This window comes from Falco punctatus (genome assembly GCF_963210335.1).
Source record: "Falco punctatus genome assembly, chromosome: 9".
NCBI classification, from domain to species: domain Eukaryota; kingdom Metazoa; phylum Chordata; class Aves; order Falconiformes; family Falconidae; genus Falco; species Falco punctatus.
This window is the reverse complement of record NC_137589.1, coordinates 12,987,076-13,012,488: the sequence shown is the minus strand read 5'-3', so window position 1 is coordinate 13,012,488 and position 25,413 is coordinate 12,987,076. Positions and strand designations below refer to the sequence as shown.

General features: G+C 37.5%; 1 protein-coding gene across 8 annotated transcripts in view; it reads left to right on the top strand.

The window, feature by feature from the left end:
* PARG (poly(ADP-ribose) glycohydrolase) overlaps positions 1-25,413 on the top strand; it is a 70,945-nt gene that overhangs the window by 25,120 nt on the left and 20,412 nt on the right. For 4 of the 8 annotated variants that reach the window (XR_013930527.1, XM_080402800.1, XM_080402797.1 and 1 more), the window contains exons 8-12: positions 5,220-5,312; positions 7,450-7,622; positions 20,215-20,294; positions 22,717-22,777; positions 23,412-23,487. Coding sequence is in view for 7 of the 8 variants with exons in the window: in XM_080402800.1 (XP_080258926.1) it covers positions 5,220-5,312; positions 7,450-7,622; positions 20,215-20,294; positions 22,717-22,777; positions 23,412-23,487 (483 nt within the window). In the remaining variant the exon portion in view is untranslated. The remainder of the gene's footprint in view (positions 1-5,219; positions 5,313-7,449; positions 7,623-20,214; positions 20,295-22,716; positions 22,778-23,411; positions 23,488-25,413) is intronic. The other 4 variants (XM_080402802.1, XM_080402801.1, XM_080402799.1 and 1 more) reach the window with 1 other exon arrangement.

Below are 25,413 nucleotides of genomic sequence, written 5' to 3'. Positions count from 1 at the left end.
GAGCTGTCAGATTTAGATATAAACTCTCTACCATCACTATCACCCCATGCTGCTTCAGATCCTTCTTATTAGGACTGTCAGGCATACTTGTTCATCACATTTTGGAGGACTGGTTTATAGTGACAAGATGCCATTACTTATGACCATGTTTAGTCGGGCCTCTTTGCTGCAGTATAAATGTTCATTTCGCAAAATTGCAATGCAGGTTTCACCAAGAGCTCTTACCTCTGCAACAGCTTGCTGAGCCGTTTGCATCTTACGAATTGGAGCCCTAAGTCATGTTCATTTAATCAGTTGCTCTAGTTGCAAATACTGTTGAAATCAGAGTGATTTCTTTAGCAAAAGGCAAGTCATGCTTTGCAACTCTGCTTCCATATACTTTTCCCTTGGGGCATAACCCCTGCTATTATTTAATTCCTAAATAACTTTTTTGCATGATTGGAGGACTGTGAAGAAAGTCAACAATATGTTTTGGTTTTATTTCAAATCCTGAAGGAAGCTGCAAAGGACATGTTTGCATAATAAGGAAAGGAGAAACTGATCAGTTGTTTACAAACAAAGTTGCTATGATACTTGATGTATTTTCCTTTATTAAAAATTGTTGATAACCGTTTCATATTTTAGAATTTCTCTGAAGTTATAAAACAGATGTTAGTTTTTAACAAATGGAAATCCAGTGGTCTCTCTTAACGTTTACAGAGTTGTAGCCTTGAAGAAGCTTGTACGCAGTTGAAAGCACTTTAGTGAATCAATACAGATGCTTCTACTAGATTTACTTCAGAGTAGAAAGTACTAGATTTACTTCAAAGTGAGGTGCTTGTTGTAACAGCTTCATTCTAACTAGAATATTACTGCTTTTTCAGCGAGAAGAGTTGCAACTGGTATCTGCCTTTTATAGCCCATTGGCAAGGGGCGTGACTGGTTCTGTTTCACCTACCACCCACCCTGTGCAACATCTAATAATGCATGACTTTGTGGTAGGCTGGTTTGATTTATTAATGCAGAGGAAGACTATCCCATCTGACAACACCACCACCACCCCCCACCACCACCCCCCCCAGATTATTTTCCTGTAGTGTTAGCAAGCTGAAGGATCTCAAGAAATTATCAGATGAACATGGGAACTGGTGAAACGTGGTGTGTGTGTGTCTGGGGGGATAGACTGACGTATCCCTCTTTCAGCAGCTACAAGTAAGTAAAATACATAATGTGACTCTAGGCTGGATTTTACATCAGTACAAGTCACTGCTTCCTGAAGAGAGTTTCCTTCTAAATAAATCTTCATTCAGTTCTGGGACCAGGTATGCTCTGTGCTGTTGCTAGGTTCTCTCAGGTTGGCTTTTGCGTTGTGCGATGTCTGCCAGATGTAGTTGTGGTGTCAGCATTCCACGTCCTGGAATACTTTTACTTTCCATGATAGTGTTCTTTTTTGCTGCTTTCAAAGTCTGAAAAGATGGTCACAGATAAAACCAGGCGGCGTTGCACTGAGCATAGCTGAGAATATACATTGATAGTGGTTGGTCTGCAAAGCTGAAACTGTGGTGGCGTGCTGGTTTAGTGGACAAAAGAGGATAAGAGCCAAGCAGCCAAGGGTTTGCAGGTGTTCTTTTTCATAAAAACCTCGCTGGAATGTTAGCTGTGCAGGAAGAGTTCATGGGCAGAAAGGGTAAGTTGTTATTACATGAAGGTGGCCATGACTCAAGTTACATAAGTTTTTTAAAAAGCAAGAAGGGATACATATTTCTGGCTTACTGTCACTGTTCAATAATGAGTTACAGTCTCCAGATATAAATGGTAAGCACAGGACTGTATAGTTCCCCAAGGAGTTATTTTTAGGGAGAAAGCTGGGGGGTTGTTTGGGGGTTTTGCCTTTTTTTTTTGTGTGTCTGTGTGTCTGTGATGGTGATAGTGTTGCGAGGTTTCTTTTAAAGAAACAAACAGCACCTGTCCTTGAACAACCGTGTTCTTAGGTTACATACTGCAGCAGCTCTTTTGTGAATTCATAACATTTCCAGGAAGAAACAAGCTATGTTTGAATTTGAGAACTATTGATGTGCTTCCCCACAATATTTAGGAGATCTCTCCCTAAATAGGGGAGTATTCAGAACAAGGGTGCTTAGGCTGCTGGATGGTTTGATTAGAGAACAATGCAGAGTTAGGAGTTTCTTGTTAAGGTCCGTGAACTCAGTTACCGTCTTTTTGAAGTTGTTGGGTCTTGTGGAAGTGTAGTAAGATTTTCATGGCACCCAAGGCTTTTCACGAAACAGGCAGCTTATTTGTCATTTACATATAAGAATAATCTGTCTGAAGTCCAATGAGAACAGTTCTGGGCATTAAGAGCTCCAAATTTTGAAGTTTTTGTTAGTGGAGGTCTAGTAAAAGTCATGCATAGAAATAATGTAGAGAGGAGAGTATATTCTGGTACATTAGGAAGGTAAGGAGAAGAGAAAGGAGAATTTCAGAGTGTAAGTGACCTTTGTAGTTATGCATTCTGCATCAGAGCTGAGCTGCTTCTGTTTTGGGAAGAAATTGTCTCATACTATTATGATATTGTTTTCAAAGAAGCATAAAGAAAAGGTTGAAGTCTTGACAGCTGTGACAAAGTCCAGTGCCATAATGTGTCACCAGATAAGTGATACTGTATAGTCTGTGGCAGTCAGCAAAGCATAGCAGCTACTATTTATATGTCAACTTTAAAAGAGAGGAAGTGTTACCCAAAGGGGAGAAAATATCAGAATTTGACAGCCTGGTAGACATCTGAGGTTAAATGTCATCTTATGATTAGATTTAACTTACATATTCATTTTAGTATTGAGATCTGAAATTCCAGCCTTTAAATGCTCATTTTGTTACTTCATGGCGCTTAAAAACGTTGTGCCTAAGAACAGAGCAAAGTTTCCTGCTAGAGCAGATGGTGTTAAAGGTTTGGTCATAATTTTGAATATCTGACTTGTACTGTGTAAATATGCAGGTACCTACACGGCCAAGAACAGGGGCAGGGGGAGAGAGAGATATGCATCTTGTTCATTTTTTAACCTTGAAAAAAAATCTGCTTTCACTAATACTTTGTATATTACATGGATTCCTCCTCTATTATATCAGGGGTTTTTTCATGTTTTCTAGGTTTGCTGTTCTTTCTAAGTTCTTGTTTCAATTTAAAATTTTGAACTAAAACCTTGTTTGTATGTCTTTGTGAGCAGCATACATAATGCGTGGAAAGTAACTGTAGGTATTGAGATTGTTTTATTTTCCCCCCTTCCCTATCATAAGTTGTTCGTCCTTTGAACATTTGTTTGTGTTTTGTTTTGCTTTTTTAATCTCCGGAGTGCTCTTATCCCTTTTATATCACTTGGAACAGGAGGGAATAGAGCAGAGATACTTCTATACTTATTTTAATGATCTTGGAAGAACAGAAGTTGTTAGCCTTCAGACAGTATTTTCAGCTTGGCATTTATGGAGAACAGTATGCTTTGAATCAGAGGCATCGTATTTTCCTCTTCTCAAGACAATTGCCAGTATCTTTTTTTTTTACATTCTGAAGTCTCTGTGAAACTTTCGATTGTGAATTACAAAGCTTTAATTATATGAATAAAAAGATCACTTTATGTGATTTCACAATTAGCCTTAAGTGTTGCAGAGACTGAAGCTGATAATACCTTGATGCTGTTCCATCCATTCTGTTTGCTATCGTTTTTGTGTGAAATTGGTAGTAAATCCAATTATTTTCCAGTTTTAATTGAAAAAATAATATTCTATAGTTTTAAAGCCACAGTTTCAGAATTTTAATGGTTTTAATTTAGAAACTGTTGGAAGGTATTTGTCTCAAATACAGACTCCCTGGTTGTAGGGGAAGGAGGGAGGCCAAACTGTGATCTTCATCTTCCGTTCCCCAGCTTTAGTGCACGTTGTGTGTTCTCTTCTTTCTGCTTCTTGCCCTAAACACAGCATGCCAACGTAACAGCCAGTCACATCTAGTGCCTGGATTAGGTCAGGGGAAAAACTGCACTACTGCACAGAAAGATGGAGAATGTGCTTTTCTCTCCTTCATCCTTCTTCAGCCTGTTCGTACAGCAGAGCATGAGACTTTGGAGGCTATGGCATGCTTTTGTGCCATTTTGCATATTGCAGCTGCACAGTTTTTTGGTTTTCGTTTTACAGTCTCCTGTTTGTGTGCCTATCCTAGCTTTTCAAGGAGAGTATTGGCCATCTAAAGAACCTTTTGCACTTTCTAAAAATATATGTATGATACACAAATGGGGGTGCAGGGGGTGTGTGGGTTCATCTAAACGCTGGGTATGTGATGTTGAGCTCAAAACTGGCAGTTGCAACTTTAGAAGAGATAGCCTGCACTTTCTCTGAATACCTTGACTTGATACGCTTTGGCAGCCAAACATGTCAATAGGAAGGGAATTGAGAATAGTATAAGAAGGGTTTGATATGACTTGTCTTGAGTATAGAAGCCTTGTGAAGCATTGGTGTGCCCATTTTTTTGAGCGTTGTCAATTCTGGTCTCTCCTTGGGAATAATGTTAGAATAGGTAGAGAGGGGCAGCTAAAATAGTCATAGGATCAGCTGTCTTACAGGAAGAGGCTGAAAAGATTGCAACTTCAGAGTGTGGGACCAGGCAGGTTGCACCCTTTAAGGTATGTGCCCCAATGGCTATAGTTTTTGAAAGAAGGTGGTGGGGATGGGCAGCAGAAAGGGGCCAGGCTTGCGTGCTTTCTTACGTAGTTTCTTGCTGCTGCAGAGGACAACTGAGCTGACCCAGCAGTGTGTTTCTTATGTCCTTAAGAGGAGAATGGCACAGGCACTTGTCTTGGACTTTGACCTGAATATGAAAGGGAAGTAAATAGTTCCAGTACTTTTGTGGTTAGGTAGTGATTTTTATAAGTTGATAATTTGGTTCATTGTTGGGGAAAGAGTCAAATGATAACTTATTCAAGGTTCCTTTATGCAGTATTTGGTGACGTGTTTTTCTCAACTGCAACTTCTGAGAGTTGTTTCTGTGTGTTTTGGTTAAAGGATTATTGCAAGGGAAAATGTAGTGAGGTGGTACAGTGAAAAATGCTGCAGGTTTGCATGAGGCTAATAGGACATTTTTGGTTTTCTTTCATTTCTTTTGGATGGGTCCTGCTTTCACAAACTTCTTGTACAATCATTATTTCTGATGTAAAAGAGATGTTTTGGTTTTTTTTCCCTTTTTCCTTTCTTTGTAACAGGTTCTTGAGGATGCAGAGGCTCAACATTTGTTCCAGTCCATTCTTCCTGATATGGTCAAGCTGGCGCTCTGTCTCCCAAGTATCTGCACCCAGGTAAGTAAACGCAGCTAAGTGCTCTGTGGCAGACCGCTGCTCTTCAAACTGTAACTAATGGCTAAGGTCAAAATGTCAGGATCACGTTATGTTCTTAATAAAAGCTGTAGGTTTTGTGTTGAGTGTAGCTGAAGCCTAGAGTGCAGAATGGACAATGCACATCTGTAATGGAATGTAAAAAAACGTATCTTGATGTCGTATTTTTAGTCTGAACTTCAGTAACGCTTCCCTTTCTATATGCTGGAGTCGCTCCTTCCTTTTCTTAAATGAAATGACAATGCAGCTTGTCTGCTTTGAAAACCACATTTATAAACTGAAATACTTAAATAATCTTAAAACGTCTTTTTTATTTTAGAAAATTTTTAATCCTGGAATTAGTATTTTCATAAAGCCTTTGTTTACATGGGAGCATATTTTATTCTAGTTAGACCATCACAATACTTGCACACATAAAAACCTTAACTCTTTATTATTGTTATGAGAATCAGTTCTGTAGGTAGTAAAGCTGATAAAAATGAATAGGACTCATCAAGTAAGTGAGAATGTATGATGGGTAACACATTAGCAGGGGAATGACTCGTAAGCTTCTTTGTTACAATTTTCAAAATTGATTTTGTTGGATGGGAGCAGGAAAATACCTCCCTATTTCATTCTGCTGCAGGGGTCCTACAGTAGACATGTAATTTCAGACAGTATGAATATTTCTTAAAATTCTTTTACTAGTCACTGGATGGGGAAGTTTTTGAGAATGCTGTGAAGTTTCTGAACACAAAGTCAAATGCAAGACTTGCAAATTCATGTAGCAATGCCTTTTATAAAGATGATGTACTGTTAGGCAGTGCAAATTAAGAACTTTGTCAGATTCGTTTTTTTTTCATTAGACATAAAGCTAAATTTGTTCCAATATAATGTACTGTCCAAAATATCCTATTTTTATAGGCTTGTAGAACTTTAATTAAAGAGAGCTTCTGAGGCTCTTTTCCCCCCTCTAGCTGTGTGACTTCAGACATCATAATACAGCTTGTTAATTAAATAGCCAGAAGACAGAATGAGATTCAGTGAACGTGAATGTAGTAGTTATAAGAATGAAGGAAAACTTGTTTGTTTTGTGGAGTAAATAGGGCTGTGTATTCGACCATCTAAATCAGTAGCAATTTCTATATTCACAAATAAAAGGATTAAAACATAGCTGCTCAGCTCTCAAGGAGCTAGGCTGATGATGATGGCTGAGAATACTGGGAGAAGAGGTGAAAGCTGTGTTCCCTTTCTCCTGTCAAGTGGGCTTATCATAATAGTTCCTGGACTCCTTAGCATTCAGAATTATATTTCGCCACCCCCCTGTATTATCACATAACTTTAAAAAAAAAAAAAAAAAAAAAAAAAAAAAGGCAGCCATGAATGTAGTGAGTGAAAATTCCATGTCAGGAGGCTGAAACCTGATAAAATGGAAGATTTTTTCCAAAAAAACTTCAGGGTGTTTTATTTTTGTGCCCCCCCCTTCCCCCAGCCCCTTTGTTTACTTTTATATTAAAGAAAACTCCAAGCTGAAGAGCAAAGCAAAGCTGAGCTTCTGTTCATTCTGATTATAAAAGAACAGATAATCCTGCACTTTCTGCAAATGTTATCAGTGTTACTTCTTCAAGTAGGATGGAAAGAAATTCAAAGCAAGTCATAGAATGATGATTTGTGGTGTGACTTCTGCATTTCTTTATTAAGTATAATATAAGTTATTGTAGCTGAAAGCATTCCTTAAGGGCTCCTAACTGTACAGTTTGTGAAAGTGGGGTTTTACTTCAGTTTTTAGATTGCTCAGGATTTGCAGCATCCCGTCTACTTTCCCCCTCTCTGTTCCCCATGGTTTTATTTGATAAGTTGTGTTTTCTTGGTCTTCCTTTTTATTATTGATAGAAATCTGCAGTTTGTCAAGCAAACTTTTTCTGAATTGTCTGGAATAATCTGTTCTTGACTTTAATGGTGCGGCTGATTAAAGGGTTCACCAATGGCCTAAATTACTCTTGCTCTAATTTAACAAATGTAATTTTGTGCTCCTGTTTTTTCATTTAAAAGGGGTAAGCTAATTATTTTTCTCTCTCCTTCCCTCCCTTTTCTCCTGCCCCCCCCCTCCTTTTGTTGGTAGCCAATACCTCTACTGAAACAAAAGATGAATCACTCCATCACAATGTCACAGGAACAGATTGCTAGTTTTCTAGCCAATGCTTTCTTCTGTACTTTTCCACGTCGCAATGCAAAGATGAAGTCTGAGTACTCTAGCTATCCAGACATTAACTTCAACAGGTATGGCACTCTGAGGTAAATGAAGCTGATAACCCTTCAATGAAAATATTATTGTAGTCATTTAGGGGAGAAACTCATTTCTTTCATGCTTCTGTCACTAATTTCAGTAGTTTGCTTTCTGTCTTTTCTGTTTACCTCTAAGGGACAAGAAAACTATGTAGCTATTTAAGAAAGGATCTTGTGCACATAAAGATATGTTTAATATTCCAATTTTTTCTTTTTTTTCATGCACGCACAGACACGCTTTTGCTGTGGCGTAATTAGGCTGATACAATTCCCTACCTCCTCATAAGCCATTTGTCTGTGAATGGTACATTTCAGTTATGCTTCAAGTGTTCCATATGTTTAAATCAAAGGTCAGTGTTTCCCCAGCCATGTTTCTGACATCCTTTGTGTCAGCATCAGTGATCTGCACGTTTGGTTAGACCAATAGGACTTCATTCCTCAGCATCCTTACAATCTCTCTATCATTTTAAGGCAGTTGTAGAGCTGCATGTTAAAATAAACCTATCCTTTTTGCTACAAGTTAGCCTAAAAGGGTTTCAAGACCATGGTAAGAATTTAATTAAAGTTACTCTGATTTCTAAACAAACACTTAGGTTTTTCCCCTCAGTGCTAGCTTACAGATTCAATTAGAAATTTTTCTTCACATCTGTTATTTTTTAAATAAGCTTATTTCAATGTTAAATGGGGGAAGAGGATGGAGATGCTTTCTTCTGCAGAATATTATGGTTCACATGGACTTGTAGATTAGAAAGGGGATTTTGTCTTCTGGGCACCTCCATACAAGGCTGTGTAGGTCAACCTTAAATTTATTAGGCGGGAGCTTAGGTAAGTTATTGATGTAGAGTTTTTCTCATTCCTCACAGTTAACATATGTAGTGTGTGTACTCTGAAAACTGAGATGAAATATAAAAATACTGTCACCTGTGATCCAGCACACTTGGGTATGTGTGTCATAAGAGCTCTGTTAGACTAGAACTTCCCAGAATAAATTGTCAGGCATGCCAATGTACTAATAATCGTTTTGGTGCTTGCTGTCCTTAAGGGCTAGCACAAGCTTCTCTGTACTGTGAATTTCAGAAGAGAGGCCAGGGTCACTGTCTTGGTGTTTGTTCCAGCAGTGCAGTAGGTTATGGAAGTGTGGGTGGACATTAATGTACCATACAATTCAGCATGTTTTTCCACAGTTAGTTCATGAGAACAAATAAATTAAAAGTACCATCCGTGAATTAAAGAAGATTTTATGTTCAAAGCAGCGAAGGAGGACAGTAAAGTTCTGGAAAGAGTTCTGTTTGTACCAGCTATACACTTCTAGCTGAATTTTTGAGGTTATTTATGAAGGGCTTGAAGATTAAAGGTTTTGTAACTTAAGCATGTTATAAATCAAGCAGTTAAATTCTTACCAACTACAGAATTAAATACCGCTAAATCAGCGGAGTAAACTGATACTGTCTTCTATGGAGTTGTACAGCAGTATAAAGTCACAGTAGTACAGTGTAGTACTAGTGGTTAACTCTGGGCTTAATATTTTGAACTACTTTTAAATAAAAAAGCCTTGTTAAATTATTAGGTAAATAGTTTCCTGCCGTAGACTTGAAGAATGACCAGTATAAAGTATGAACTGTTCAGGGGGGTTCTGTCCTATTCCAGTCAGTCCTCCTTTGTTTTCTGTCTTGGCTTCCCAGTGCTGTCATTCATGGTAAGTCCCAGCAATGTTATTTAAAGGGGTAATACAGCAGACAGCCTTCAGGCCTTCCTCTTGCCTTATGGATGAGGTAATGCTCAGCTGTTAGTCACATAGGGTACAAAGCCATTTTTATCCATGTAATTGCAAGAATATTGTTGCCAAACTGGAGGAAAGAAGGGAAGCTGATGTCCTCTGGTTCTTGAGGATTAAAAGTGGCTTGTCCTCAGTGTTTGCCAATTTCTGTGATGTTTTTTTTTTTTAACATATATAATTAGTTGCCATTTCAAGTCCTTTTTTTACTTAACCATTTGTTGGACCAAAATTCCTTCTCCCCCTGCCCTGTGTATTTTGCATATGATAATGAGCAGATTAGTGAGGTGGAATAGGGGGTGACAGGCAGTAGATAAAATAAGAAGGAATGTATGAGGGAGAGGGAGACTGGCAGGATAAAAGCAAAAGGAGATTGAAGAGAGCAAGTGGTGGAGAGAGCACTACAAGAATTTACAGGTTTTATTGTGCTACAATATGTAACCTGATTTCATTGAAATCTGAAAGGAAGGGGGAGAAGGAGGATGGATAGGATTTTATTTCTTTTTCTTCCTGTCAACCCTCTATTTTTTCACCCTGCAAATTAGTTCTTTGGTAGTGAGGGCAAGGAATGAAACGTCATGTTTTCAGCTATTACTGCAGACTTGTAAAGACAGCAAGGTTTGGTTGATTGCAGTGTGTGTTCTCAGCTTTTACAAAAAAGCCTTTCGTGAAGCTGGTTATACTCAAAAGGCAGTAGGTAATGACTGAAGTTAAAATGTTTGTGCCCTCCCCCACCACCCCCCCTTATAACTGTTTTGTTGTAAAGGTTTTGGAGGCTGCTGTTATGCTCTGTCTGCTTAGGGATGGGCATAACAGATCGTTCCACACAGCAGCTCTTTCTCCCCACAATATTATGGACTGCAGCTTTTTCCGGACTTAGTTCTTAGCATAATTCATCTGCTACATGACTGTGAATGAATGACTTTGTTCTTTGGGTAAAAAAAAAAAAATCTGCCATGGTTCCCTAACAAAGCAAAATTACTGAGAGGATGCTTGCATTTGAGGGATTTTTTTTTTCTTTTTTTCTTCAGCAAGTGGTGGTGTTTCTCAATTCTGCTGTGTATGCCCTTTCTGCATCTATACAAAAGGCTTCCACCCCTCCCCTCAACTCCTTGAGACTGAAAAAAATTTGTCCCTCAAATTAGAAACACAACCATATAAGCTGTTTCTTTCTTGTGTTTTCAGTTTTACACAGCAGTTGTTTATCAATTCCCTTTATGCAGACTTAAACATTTCATACACTATAAAACAGTTAATGGTTTCTACATTTAAATGCTGTAACGTTCCTTTTTCCCTCCCAGTCTTTTCTCTACCTCAGGTTTTTATGTGGTATTGACTTACTGTATTTTGCCTTCCACCCATATTTCCCCCAAGGTAAAAATCGAACAGACAGTCAGTGTAAGATACTGAGACTCTCCCCTTTTTTCTTTTTTTCTCTTTTGTTCTTTCTCCCCTGCTCCCTCCTCTTCCCCCCCCCATCCCCTTCTCCCTGTGTTAATCATTTTCTGGTGCACCAGTGCTTGGCATTGTTACTGCAGTGATGATGGCAAGTGGTTTGAGTGCTGGTGCATGTGCTAATAACTGCAACTGATTGGAAGGAAGGCCATTGTATGTTTTAGTGTTGACATGTCATCTGTACTTACCTCTCCTCTCCTGCGTGTTGGTCTTGCCAGATGAGGGGAGAAAGAAAGTGTGCATTCTTCTTTTGACAGTGAAGCACTTAGTTTAATAGTATGTTGTGACACCGATGCTGTTTTGATTGTTCATGCTACAGACTGAAAGTCACCTGTGTATAATGAAATACTGGGTACTTTAATTGAATTCTTCCCTTTCATGCTTGGCAAGGATGGACCTATTATGATTCTTAAGTCATTAACAACATAATTCATTTCAAATGTAGCTAATAAAATATAATTCGTATTTTAACTTGGAGAGCTTTAATATTTATGAATTTCAGTAGATAAAATGACATCTGTTCAGTAGCCAAACATTAGATCATACTAAATAGCATAAAATACTGCTTCCGTTCAAAATATCAAGCTAACTTTAAAGAGTTCAGTTTTTCTTTTTAAAAAAACTTTTATAATATATGATGGAAATAGATTAGGCAGCTTTATGAAAAATATCCCATCACAAAAAAGGAAATAATTAAATCTGCTATTTTTTTTGCCTTGCTGGATAAGTTTCCATGGAAATTGCATGCTGGTTGAATGTAGAGCATGAACTGCATTGACTCTTCTGACATAATCTGTACAATTGTGATGTTGTTTGCACAGTTTAAAGTCATTTCTTATGGTGATGATCATAATTAATCTTTTTTGTGAATAGTTGGTGGTTTAATGTTGCACTTTCATTAAAAAATATATTCCTCTTGAGATATATTAAAGATAAGATTGAGCTGTGCTTTCTTGCTTTTTTTTTTTTTTTTGGGTAAGATGCTGAAACAGGTGCCATCCACTGTCACACATGATTTTGCACTGTGGAAGGTTTTTTTTTTCCCTCCTGTTGACGAAGTTATCAGACCTGTGTCTTGACATTACAGAATTAGGTAGTTTAGGGGAACTACCTAGTCTGATTATATGTAAAAGCAAAGTATAAGGGGAAAAAAAACCTTCTGCAATCTTGCATCGGTTCAGGATGACTGAAAAGGAGACAGGTTTGTCAAAAACACACTTTGGTTTTGCTGTGTCTTTGACCTGCTACAGATCTGTTCGTAGCTATGTCAAGTGACAATAACTTCTCTGTTTGCCTTTTTTCAAAAAAACTGACTGTACTTAAACTGGAGGTTGTTGTGCAGCTGTAATAGCTCCCATCAAAGCAATTGAGGTTGAATTCATCATTGAAGGTAGCGTGTCTAATGCCATAAGCCGGGTGGATCTTTCGGCACATATATTAGTGGATGCTGTGGTCTGAAACTGCCAGTATTCCACTAGGACTGAATTTCTTCATCTTTATTAAACAGACCTTTTAAAGCAATTTCAAGTGATAGGAAAGGAGGGGGAAAAAACCCACTAGTTAAGATATATATGTCTGTTACAGAATGTATAATACATGAAAGGAAATGGGAAAACTGTATAGTACATTTATGCAGGAGAATTGAAATCTGATTTACTAGTAATGCAATTGTCTCTTCATAAACAACATCAATTTCACAACACTGATGAGTATTCTGTGGGGAATAAATTACCTAGCGACTTTGAGAGAACTTGGTTTGGACTGAGATGCATTACTCCTGAAAAGTGGTTCTAGGGTTTCTGAGTTTACAGATGCTGATCCTACAAAATTGATCCTGTATGCCTGCCTTAAGTATATGTTCTAATTAGCCTTGGATGGAATACTTTAAGTAGAGTGTAATTTTCTGAGAAATTTAAAATCAACATTTGCATGTAGTAAATGATTAAATACTCTTTAAACAGACAACTTCAAAAGGACACTATTATTAACAAGCCTGGCATAATTACTTTCCTGTAGTGATTAAAGCAGTACTCAATCTGAATATTTTTTTTAGCTTTGTAAATGTAGTAATTTAGTCCAGAACTTAGTTGTACCATGCTATGGGATGTCTTTTGTTTTAGATCTTTAGGGTAAAATATGGCAAGTACTTGGAGTTAGCATCTTAGCATTTCATCAAAGTCAGCTATCAATCTGGTGTATTTTAGGAGTCCCAAATCACTAAAATTTTCCTTAAAACAGGTTTATAGTGTTCCACATTACTTGCCACAATAAACAAAAACACAAAATGAAAGGCACAGAGAATAGAGATGTGGGTATATGTGAATGTCTGAGCTGGAAAGATAGTTTTTGCATCCAGATTACCAACAGAATTACATTGCTCTATTTTTTCTTTGTATGAATCTTGAAAGTCAGTATTTAATCTAGAGATGAAGTTATAATTAAATATAAGGGTGTTGAATTGGTGTGATGTTGTTATATAACTTTGAGATGACAACAGCTTGTACCCAGGACACATGACAGTAAATGCAAAATGGCCTATGAGGTTGAATTATTGAATGTATAGTTTTTCTCCTTGACATGAAGGGAATTAAAAAACTGTAAATTCCATCCTGGGTAAACAGAAAAGGAAAGCAGTTTTGATACAGAAAGGTGCAATTCATGTTATCAAGTGGAAGAGACATACACTAGGCACCAGAAAAGCCGAACTGAGGTTGCTGTACCTGATTTGTGTAAGGTGGTGCTAAGTTTCCCTACTGGGAAGTGCAAGATCTGGACAGTGGCATTTCCTTTTGTGCCGTCCGAGAGCTGGTTGGTTAATTTGTCTGCCTTCCATCTCTCTAGGAGGAATTTCTCATCTGGATTATTCTGCTTTTGATTTATATAAAGTCCGCATTGCATGAATTGAAGTTTTGATATTCTGAATAGCTTTACTTTTAGTTCTCACATTTTTTTGAATGGCGGCAGGACTTTGTAGTAAGGGGTTTAAGTTTTATGTAGGCTGTAAGAATTTCCCATTTAAAATTTACTAAGGTTTTGTCATCTTATGTCATGTTATTGATGTTTAAGTGCTTCAAGCTGTTTAGGGCAGTGGTCTCCAAGCATTTTTGGTTGCGCATACCTACGAACAAAAAACTTTTGAGCATGCACCCCCAACATACGCATATTTATTTACTTGCAAATTACATACATGTGCTACTGTATCAATATATTACATTCTAGTATGTGCACAAAAAGAGAAATTTTAAAAGGACGACCTAAAGATGAAGTAAATACTACCTTAAAAAATATTACTATTTTATTTTAATGAATGGTGTAAAAGTACTTCTACCTGAATCTTAGTGGATTGACTTGCGCACCCCCTGGGGGCTTTGGAGACCAGAGTGGGTCTGGGGTGCTGCTCTTCACAACATACAGGTATGTAAGCAGGAAGGAAACATTTTGTAATTCATTTCTTTTGATATGTGGAGTATAAATGGTAGCAATGAAACACGAGTTGCAGCTCCATTCTTCATGAAAAGTCCTTGACCAGTAACTGACTGGAACAATCTTCCATCTTCTCCATTGGAGTGAAGCTTTAGGGATGTAGCAGTCTGGTTTAAAAGGCAGACAAATATTTCTGTATGGGGAAGAACCCCACTCAATACCTGATCGATTGAAATGGCTTTCCCAGAAAATATTTCAGGCAAAGCACACAGGTAATTAATGTAATTCCAGTTATTCCTATATGGTAGGCTGAATTGTTTTTCCATATTGAGAGAGTGAAAGAAATTGTTCTCTGTCCTGTGTAAGCATGTGATAAGTACACATAATTATATACACATTCCAAATCTTACATTATGGGGTTCTCTCCGTGTGCATAATGCAAACAGATTTCCTAGACATTAGCTAGACTAATATCGTAGGCAGTCCTCAATATGCATGTGATAGTTACCTTGAGCACAATTGAATAAAAATGTCAAATAATATCGTGACAGACCCTTACTGAAAAAAGAATTTTTTGATCAACTGTGCTTAGCATTGCATATCCAAGCTTAAAAAAATACTTCATTAGAAATATGATACTGTTTCTGAAAAAGGGAGAGTTTTGTTTTTCGCTTTTGTTTGTGGAACTTCACCTTTTTTTTTTTTTCCCGGGGGAAAAAAAATTGCAGGAGAAAGATGGAAGAGAGGCTGCTTATGTGCTCGCCAGTGCAACTGATGTAATCCTGAATGATGAGTTTATTGTGCCATTCAACACTGTATTAGTTTTTCCTTCAGGGTTCCGTGTGTCAGTATGAAATTTTAGTAGTTTGTTGAGACTGCTAGCATCTGAGAATGCTCAGCCTTTTAATGAAAATAGCCCTCAATCATATGGAGAGTTATACAGATTTGACGATGACATAGGTAAGCATAGTATTTCCACTCCTACACATATGCATCAGAAAAGCTTAGGCTTGAAATGCAATAAGATACAAAAAGCAAGGTGCTTGGTTTGTTCTTTTTTTTTTTTTCCCCCAAGTATTTTGTGATCCTATACATTAGACTAAAGCTCTGTTTAGTGATTAGTTTTGTTCTTGATATTGGAGGTAAGGTCGATTTGATATTTTTATTTCTGCCTTAACTTTCCATCCTTCCCCCTGCTTAGTCCCTTTACTGGGTGAAATTCATCTGTCCATACTACTTCCTTGTAAATCCTTCTTCTTGCACCTTTATTTGTAGGAGAAAACTGAGGTTTTAGTAAAACGGCTTGCCCTTGTCTAGATGCTGTGTTGCCCTTAGTGAGACCACACTAAAATACAAGAAACAGTACAAGTGTGTCTTCAACTACAGTAGTAAAGAAAAAGGCACTGTGTAGTGTGTCTGGCAGTTAGGTAAAAGCATGCATAGTTAATTGTGGGGACCATAAGTATAAACTTGTGCATCCATGCTTTTGCAATAGCAAAAATGCAAATTTTTGTTGCTATTTTAGCAAAATTAGCACACATGAAATGTCATGGATTTATGAATGGGAAGTATTCTTTGAAGTATGATTCACACTGCAAATTTTGCATATTGTTTTCACATGGGCAGCTTTGAGTCCTTTGGTAGGTTCAGATTTCAGTAAAGGCATCGTTATAATCTTAAAAAAGAAACATTCAAAGGAATCCCAGCCTGTGGGTGGGAAGATAACAGGCTGGGGATAGAAATACAGATAACAGATCTATTTAACTGGGAGGTTAAACCACGTGATTGTAATGGTTCTTTCTGCTTGTAAAAATTACTGGAGCCATTTCTTCAAGTAACATGAAAGATCAGTTTAGCACCTTGGAAATTATATTTTGCAAGTAAACTTCTGTATTTTAATAATACCTTAATCGGAAGCAGTGTGTTTTGGAACTGTTCACTTAAGCATGCATTATGTGCATGCCACGGTCACTTTTGCGTAGCTTTTAATGTTAAATCATGTTGATGTTGGTTTGATTGGAAGTGCACCCTTTGAAGTCCCTTGAAGATTTGCCGCTTGTCTCAGCACTCCAGGGACCTAAGAGCAGGTTCCTTAGAGCTTTTGGCTCCAGCTTTTGTGCTGTCAGAGAGCACGAAATAAGACCATTTTGTGTTTGCAGTCAGTGAGACTACAGAAAACAGAATATTGATTACAGTTTTAAAATGCTTTTTCTCCACCCTAAAATTTAGGGAAATTTAGCAAAAGAAATGCACGTGTTTTTGTAATAATTACTGAAATAGTATACACTGTTGCCTCGTAACTTCATTGTATGTTTACTGACATTCGTTGAGTCCTTTTTACATTTTTTTTTTTTTACATTTTCCCAGTACCAGTTGTTATTTTTAATATTTCTTATATATAGGAATTCTCTTCAGAACAATTGGATTGTCTGAATACTTGCTAGGAAAGAGTTTTTGGTTAGCCAGAATGACTTTAACAGTCTACTTTGTGTTTATGGCATCGTTCACGCATCTGCTTTCTTATGTTTTTAAATCTCTGACCTTGATTCCTCGAACACTTAAGTATGGCCCTGTAGAGGTCTTCATTCATTAACGTTGCTGCTACCCTGGCTTGGAAGCTGGAGAGCCAGAGATAAATTTGTGGCTATGTTTGGCGATCAGCTCTGCAAGCTTTCTTAACTCCCATATCTGCTAAATTGAAGTTATCTGCATGGCAGTGAGAACATCTTGTACAAAGCAAAACAGCTTACATATGCAGTTGCCAGTAATATTTCAATTACTTCGCCTGAAAGTAGGCTTGCAGTGCTTTGCACTTGATTTACGGTGCACTTCATTTGGATGAGTTCTTTAATTGGAATTAATGGGTTTTGGCCTTGGGTTCTTCTGTCAGGAAATTGATTGTGTGGTTTCCACTTACAATTTTGGGCGGCTTTTTTTTAGTAGGATCTGTGTCACAGGGCTTGAGGAAGAATTTTATTTAGTATCTTATTGATGCCCTCATATAGCTTTGTTCTTCAAAATAGAGATTTGCTTCAGAAATAGAACTTATCATAATGTTGCCAAATTGATCTGTTTCAGAAGTAAGGATCAAGGTTAAAACGTTCATAACTTTGCCGTGTTATATCTTCACTTAAATTAATGGAGTAGGACTGGGCCATTTTTGATTGTTCTAAGTATCACTTGCTTTTACTGTTGCATGTTGGTTACTTTATGCTGTACTTCGGGAAGCTTGGCTGCCTGTGTGTGTTGCAGGGGGAGGTGTTGGGTTTTCTCTTGTGCTTTTCTTCTGAATTTAGTATAGCTTGGTGGAAGCCTTCCAAATCATTGATATCATGATTTCTATGGAAATTTGGGAGAACATATGAAGCAATCAGTTTCAACTGAATGAATATCAATAACTTTAAATAATTAGATACTGTGAGGGTTTAAGGCTAATTTGTAGCCCGTTAAAATCCTTGGGGATTTTTCCACAGGTCTAATTGGCCTTTTAATCAAATTCCTAATGATGTAAAGCACTTTCACTTGAAATAACTGAAGACAAGAGTTCCTTGGTCTGGTTATATGAAAATATGCAAGTGATATACTAGTGTTTTGTATTTTTCAAACATTATAGATAAATAAAAAGCATGTTTGCAGACAGCTATCTTCAGTTTACCATTAGCTCACTAGTAAAGGTAAATCCTAGAACAGAAAATACGAATTAATTGATCCAAGACACGGTGGTTTTGGCCTGCCACAAATGGCTATCCTTTTATGAGTGTGTTCTGTTTCAGACAAACATGATTTGTGGTCCTAAAATGTGTGTGCAGGACTGGTGTTGCACGCTTTTGTTTTTAATAAATAACATTTTTTTAAATATTTTTTTTTGTATTTAACAGTGGATTTTCAAAGACAAAGTACAATTTATGTTATGTCGTAGCAAAGAAAAGGAAATGCTGTGTGGAGAAGGGTGATGAGAGCTCTGGGGTTAACTGTTACAAAAGATCTAATGCATGTAGTTACTGGATTAATACAGCTACTAGGTCAAAATACAGGTAATTTTGAAGGCCATAGTATTCTTCAATCTCCATGGTATGGACTATCCCTCCAGAGCAAGGGATGCCTGTGCCAGAATCTAGAGCTTCTCAGATTCTTTTGTGCTGCCTTGTCTTTACCCAGCTATGTAGGGCTGGAACAGAAATACAGGTATTTCTTCTCATTATTGTAATTATAGATGGTGTTTGGGGAATATTTTATCTGCTGTAAAATGAGCCTTTTCAGAAGCAAATCTGTGTTACTCTAGCTTTGATCGCAGAGGAGAAAAAAGAGAGGTAGTTAACGCAGCTTTTAACAAGAGAAAATATTTGGTTGGAGTTCCCTACTTGACAGAGTGGCTGCATTTTGATGAGTAATTGTAATGGATGAAACAAAGTTTATCTGCCTTGCCATTGCCTTTTAGCTTGATGTGACTTATTTTAGTCATGTTTTTTTCCAGTCCTGGACTTCTCCTCCCCAGTCTGTTAGTTATGCTGAGTCATGTATTGCCTTTGTGATACGAAGAACACTCTGCTGAGAGTTTGCAACATAAGTGAGATTTCAATTTGATGTAAAGAGGCAAAAAGCTAGTAAAGGCATGATTGGACTAACAGATAAATTAACCAGTTCAAAGGATTCATACCAAATGAGACTGACAGATAAAAGGTCAGAGATTATTTATGCACGTAGGGAGGACCTGCACACGTGTGCACACACGCGTATCAACTCTTCCTTTTATGAACACCTTATTAGTCATGCAAGCAGAACTTCTTGATAGAACTTGCATATTGGCCCATTTTAAAATAGACTAAGTCTGGAGTTTGCCGCCTTTGCCTGATTCATTATTCAATGAATGAGAGAGATTTTATAAAACCTTTTTAACCACCTCAAAACTTGCTACTGTGACTTAATATACGTTTCGGATGACATTGATCTTTTCAGCATATATACTTCATAAGAATTCTTATATACTGAAAAAATGTAGTTTGCTACTAAAAGCTGCAATCACCTGACAGCATTCTGGTTTTAAAGGCAGGTTGTCATCCCAGTACGTAGAAACAAATAAATAATGTCGTGTCATTCCTTTACTTAGACTGTTTATTGGGGCGCAATCTTACATCCTTGGGGCTTTCACTGAATCAGACATCTTTTAGTGAACTTCCTACTCAAAGGATATTATTTCTGAAGTCGCTGCTATTCTTCCTTCCAGATAAATTCCATTATGTGTTGCCAGTAACAATGCCTTGTCACTTTGTTGGAAGTGAAATTAACTAATGCGTGTTCAAGTTGCTGGAGGACAGATGATGCAGTAAAAGTATTTCAGCTAACCTTAAAAGAATACATTCACTTAATGGCTAAAAATAGGGCGCTTCTTTTTAATGCTTAGGTCTTTACAAATGAACGTTAGAATGCCAGGAGTTGCCCAGCGGATGAAGCAGTTTCTGTTGGGGGTAGGTTCTTTTCTTTAGAAATGCTGCTGGTGCAATGCAACTCTTGAAAGCAATATGGTTGCATTAATTCTTCTGTGCAACTCACTGAGCTGAAAGTAGGGTAAAGCATTTGGATCTTGGAGTACTCAATGTATGTATTGTCACCCCTTGGTTACTTACTTTAATCCAAGCCAGTCTGTTGCAAACAAACTATTAGCTTTCTTGGATGTTCATATTGAAGTTATATTTTTTGATATTATGGTATCAATATGAGATAGGCGTTCACTTAGCATCTTAATAAGAAACTTAGCAAGTGAATGAACTTGTTACTCTTAAAGGCCCATGTTATAGGGGCTGTCTAAAGAGTTCTTTCCACAGTACAGAATTTAAATGCAAGGCTAATCAAAATGTGCATATAATGATTAAAAAATCAAAGTTCGTAGCCTAATAACTATGTACTATATCCCTGAAATCTAATTAATTGCTTTTATTTCTTGTTTTTCAGATTGTTTGAAGGACGGTCACCAAGGAAGCCTGAGAAACTTAAGACCCTTTTCTGCTATTTTAGAAGAGTCACAGAAAAAAGTATATCCTTTATTCTTTTTCTGAGCTACAAACAGATACGTGAAAAAATTAATCCCATTAAATTTAGAAATGGCTATCCAGCATTATGATGGAAGTGTGCAACAAAAGCCAGCTTGCTAAGTACACTGGTATTTGTATTAATGTAACTTCTTCTCATATAGATGATGCATGCAATTAAATTTTTTGCGCAGGGCTTTTTTTTTTCTGAGAGGAGGATATGAGGGGAATGTGTAAAATACACAGAGAAATATTTTCACCCCCCCTTATACAAATTGTGTGTATATAAATGTGTATATGTAAGTATACTTAGGTATATTTGTAATATATGCAACTACTTGCTACACTGCATCAAAGTGAGGATGTTGAGGGAACTTAGCACCATATGTAGTCATTAAAATCATAGGCTTAAAGATTCTGATTTAAGCTTCAGATTTCCCCCAGTGTGCACATTTAGTCCTCTGACTACCTTTGCAGTTCTGAAGGATTTTCCCCTGCTTGTGCTGATATTTCAGTTTTTTCCCTTCTGTTCTCCTAAATCAAAGCTGTTGTGAAGTTTGCACTGCTCAAATAAAACAACTGATAGCAAGATATGAGAGATCCCCAACTCCTTCAGAACTTAGTGCAATATTTTCCTTAGCGTACGTAGTCAGATCTCTTGTTGTAGCCATGAATTTGAACGTTTGCATAAGCTTTCAAAAATAAATTTTTGTGATAATTTTATTAGAGCTTATATATTGTATTTTGCGGGAGAAAGAGATTTTACTGCAGTAGCAAGCATACATCATATCCGCAGCAATATCCTCATTACAGTATTTTTTAAAAGAACTTTATTTCTTTACATGTCAGTATTTCACTATCAGCTTCATGTTCTCTCAGAAGGGTTTTTTAAAAGACAGACAGCTTTAAGATATTAAATATTAAAATCCCTTTCCTTGGTTCTGTCCATCTTCAGTTCATAATTTTAGTTCACCACAAATTAAGTCCAGCTACATCCTGTTTCAGCTATCAAACTTTCAGCAATGTCAATAGAACTAAATCTCTGATGTAAAAAGTAAATTGTGATCTAAGTGTTGGACTGAAGAGAGACAGAGTGCTAGCCTTTTTTTTTTTTCAGTTGAGTAATAATGTTTACATGCAAACCAAATCCTAAATTTATGCAGCTGTCCCTGACCCCCTGTGCATATGAAATCTGTTGGGAACATGCTTTATGAAACTGCATTTCCTAACGTGATAACTTTAAATAACATTTAATGAGTTTCTTGAGTGCTCTTTTTTTGAATTAAGAATTCCTATCATACGTCCAAAAGAGACCCCATTTCTTTGTTCTTTTTTGTCCAAGGAATTAGTAAGACTGAAGTAACTTAGCTCTGTAAATTACTGTAGTAATTTTGCAATTCTTTATTGTTGCATATTGGAAATGGTAATTGAATTCCTTGTAAAAGAACACAGTGGAGACTATATCAACTGAAGACTGTGCTCAAAAGGTGAATGCTTAATTTGTAAGTCACTGCCACTGATAACCAGAGCTCCTTTGTGGAAAACCACTTGATAACTGAAAGCTGTGCACTTATTTTTTTAAGAGCCAGTAGTCCTTTTATTTCCCCTAAACCCCTGTAATTTTGAAGAAAAGCATAGGATTATTTAAGGCTTTTGGAAAGATATGTTTGTGCTTTACCTACTATTTTGAATGTTTTTCACAAGCATAGACTTACTGGAGCACAGAGATGAGTCTCAAATGCAGTTTTCACTAGGATTACATGACTTAAAGATTGATACTTTTTGTTGCAAAATGAACTTTTTTGAGTAAAACAAGGAGAGAAGATGCTAATGTATCCTTCCTGCAGTGAGCAATAGCTCCTTTTTTTTCTCTTGAGGGCAGGAGTCATTTCTCGGTTGAAATACAGTGAATTTGACTAGCAGCCTGGCAGGGCTGAAAACAGCTTGATTTGGAATCCACTAATGCTGATGTAGTAGGATTTTCTTGGAAACATGAGCTGCTGCTTCATCCATCCATAGGCTGAGTACTTTGTGCGTTGTCTGTTGACTCTGAACAGCAGCAACCTCTAAACGCTCACAGTTTCTTTTTTTCTAAGTGGCAGCACATTTTACTTCCAACTTTCAAGTCTTTCTATTAGTGTTTACAGTTTAAAAATCACTCGATAAATAGTTTCTCCTTGATCTGGAAAAAGAAAAATACTCAAACTCCAAAGGGAGAAGTGAGTATTTTGGTCTTCATGTTACTTGCTTTCAGTTTGAGCATGGGCTGTCAGGGGAAGATTCAAAGCTGCTCCTGAGGAAAGTTAAGCTTTTGTGTTTCTGCCAAGAATGATGTTGTAATTTTAAAAGCTTACCACTTAAAATAATCTAAGGACTAAAGCTCCAGCAGTTAATACGTTTTCCTCTGGGGTTGGTTTGCCTGTAGAACCTACGGGATTGGTGACATTTACAAGGCAGTGTCTCCAGGAGTTTCCAGACTGGGAAAGGTAAGTCAAACATCCAGTTAACGTAAGAAATTCCTTAAATCGGTAACTGAATCCTATTCATATGACATTAATTCAGGCCTGGAAGTACTACAGAACACAATGTTTGGTATGGATTGTTATGGAGAGAAGTACAGAGGGAAGTGGGTGGACTGCCACAAGTAGTTTGAGTGTCCTGGGTTTTCCAGTATGTTTGCCTGTGAAGCCAACAAGTCTGAAGTGAATTTTACACAGTGAACAGTAGCACATCTTTGGTGCTGTTGCTTGAGTGGGGAAGAAAGAGATGACTTGATTTCAGAAGTCACGGGAAATATAATGAAGTATGGGTGATAACCAGCATAAAAACACGACTATTGTGGCTTTCTTGCTGGTTAGCAAGTTTAAGTGGGACAAACTTGTGTGAAAAACATCGAACTTCAGTTTCAAATTTAACACAGTTGACTGTGTTAAACTTTTACAAATTGTTTCTGAGAGGCAAACGCACTTTAATCCGTCAGGTGGTTGGGGTTTTTTTTAAACCACCTTATGTTTAAGGTGTGTAAGAAGTTTGGATTGGGATATCTTTTTGTTTTTTAAATGGATGTCTTTGGAGATTCTGTAATCGTCCTTTCTGTACAATATTTTTCCTCAATGATAGATCTCAGAAAAAACTGTCTAGATTGCATGTCACCTATGAAGGCACCATTGAAAGCAATGGACAAGGTATGCTACAGGTAAGCACATATAACGGTAACTTTGGCTTTATGTCATGGATTTGTCATACTTTTGTGGTCTGCCAGCATAACGAAGTTATTTGTTTATCCTCAATTGACTTAAATGACAAGATGTTATGCAGTTTAAAAGAAACATCAAAATTAATTCCGTGGCCAGTCTTGGTGCTGTCAGTGTTCCCCAGCCCATCTAGGTTTGCCCATCTACCTGGTACAGAACGAGCTGACAGAAAATCAGAAGCTCTGGACAGCTTCGGGTCTTATGGTTCATGCCAGGATTAAAGATTGACAAGATAAAAGTTTCAGGCTGTGATCTTGATGAGTTGTCAAGGGTTTCAGTTTATTTTTAAAAAATTATTCTGCGCCCCAGACGGTGACCAGGTCAGTGGTTCAGGAGACTTTCTTGCTGCTGCCAGCACCACTGTTCCGGTCTGGGAGGCAGTCAGCAAAAGAAATTCATAAGGAGGATGTCCTGTCCATATCTATGGAGCACACTCAGACTTTTCAAATTAGTTGTTTGCTTTTTGCTTTTCTTTTTTAAAAAAAGAAAGTGCCTTCTAGAGTTTGTTTTTAAAAAAATAAAAATTACAACTTTAGCCAGGAACAAGTACTGCAGAGGAAGAGGAGGAAGGCAAATAGGAGTTTTTTTCTGTGATGCTTTTTGCTCAAACTTGTCTTGTGACTGAAACCTGAGCGTGCAATTGAGTGTATTGAAATTATTAAGAACTGAGCAACTGCTCAATAACAATTTTTCTGTTGTCTCTATCCAGCTATATAACCTCAGAGGTGAGAGATTTAATTATACCTTTTCATGTACTGTTTCTGTTGCACTCTGTAAAAGTGAATATTGCCTGGGATGTAATATGTTTCTTCCTGGCCATTTGAAGTCTTATCAAATGAAATATCTCTGCTCAGTGACCTCGGCCTCAGCAGGCAGGGTCACTGGCTGGGATAAGCAGAGCAGGGATGGTGGTGATGACAGGTTCTGCCGACAGGCTGGTGGTCATCAGACAAAGGCTAAGTGATGTGTCAGGTCACCAAGGTCAGTCCTAGACATCTGGTCAGCAGGTGGGCATCCGCAGAGAACAGGGCTGGGCATGGGCCCATACATGATGTGTCTCCGGTGAGGTCAAGGACAAGGCTGTGTGTTTACACGGGAGCCAGGATGGGGGCCCAAGGTGAGGCTACTCAGGGCAGTTCATGTGCATTTGGGGCTCTGACACTGAACGTTTGGGTCATTTTCGTGTTACTTTTTTATATCGTAGTCAAGTTCAGCGGTTCTTAAACAACTGGAGCATGTTGCTGTTTCCAGCATAGACTGGAGGAATGCATGCTGTTGTGGTGGCTGGCTCTCGCTGTGCTTTAGACTTGACTCTTGACTCCTGAATCAGTTTCTAATCTACACGGATGTTCATGTTGCTCCAGCAACTCTTACAGGAGGGGGGAAAAAAAAAAAGTGTGCTCTCATCAGCTATCTAAATAAAAATCAGTAGGAAGCTAATAGCATTTGAAAGATGAATTGACTTTTTAAACTATAAATTTATATGGGCAGTTAATCTGTGTAAATAGTAATCACTTTATTGGATAAACCAAATCCTTTTAAAACTTGTCTATATAAAAATGTGATTTGCAAAATATGTATTATTGCAGCAAAAAATAAGAGTCCAGAGCTTCTCTCTTTCAGGTAGAAACCTTAATGATCAAAATTACTTGCCTTGTTCAGGTGCATTTCAAGGAGAATTCATAAGAGATTCTTCCAAGTGCAGAGCAACTGGTAGGGGGGCAATGCTAATCTTAAAATGTTTCATTGTGGACAGCTGGGGCAGAATGCTTATTAAAGGACAACTTAATAATTGTTCCACGTCCATAAAATGCAAAAAGAATACTGTGCTATTATCATCTTTCACATTTACTGAAATGTGTTTCATT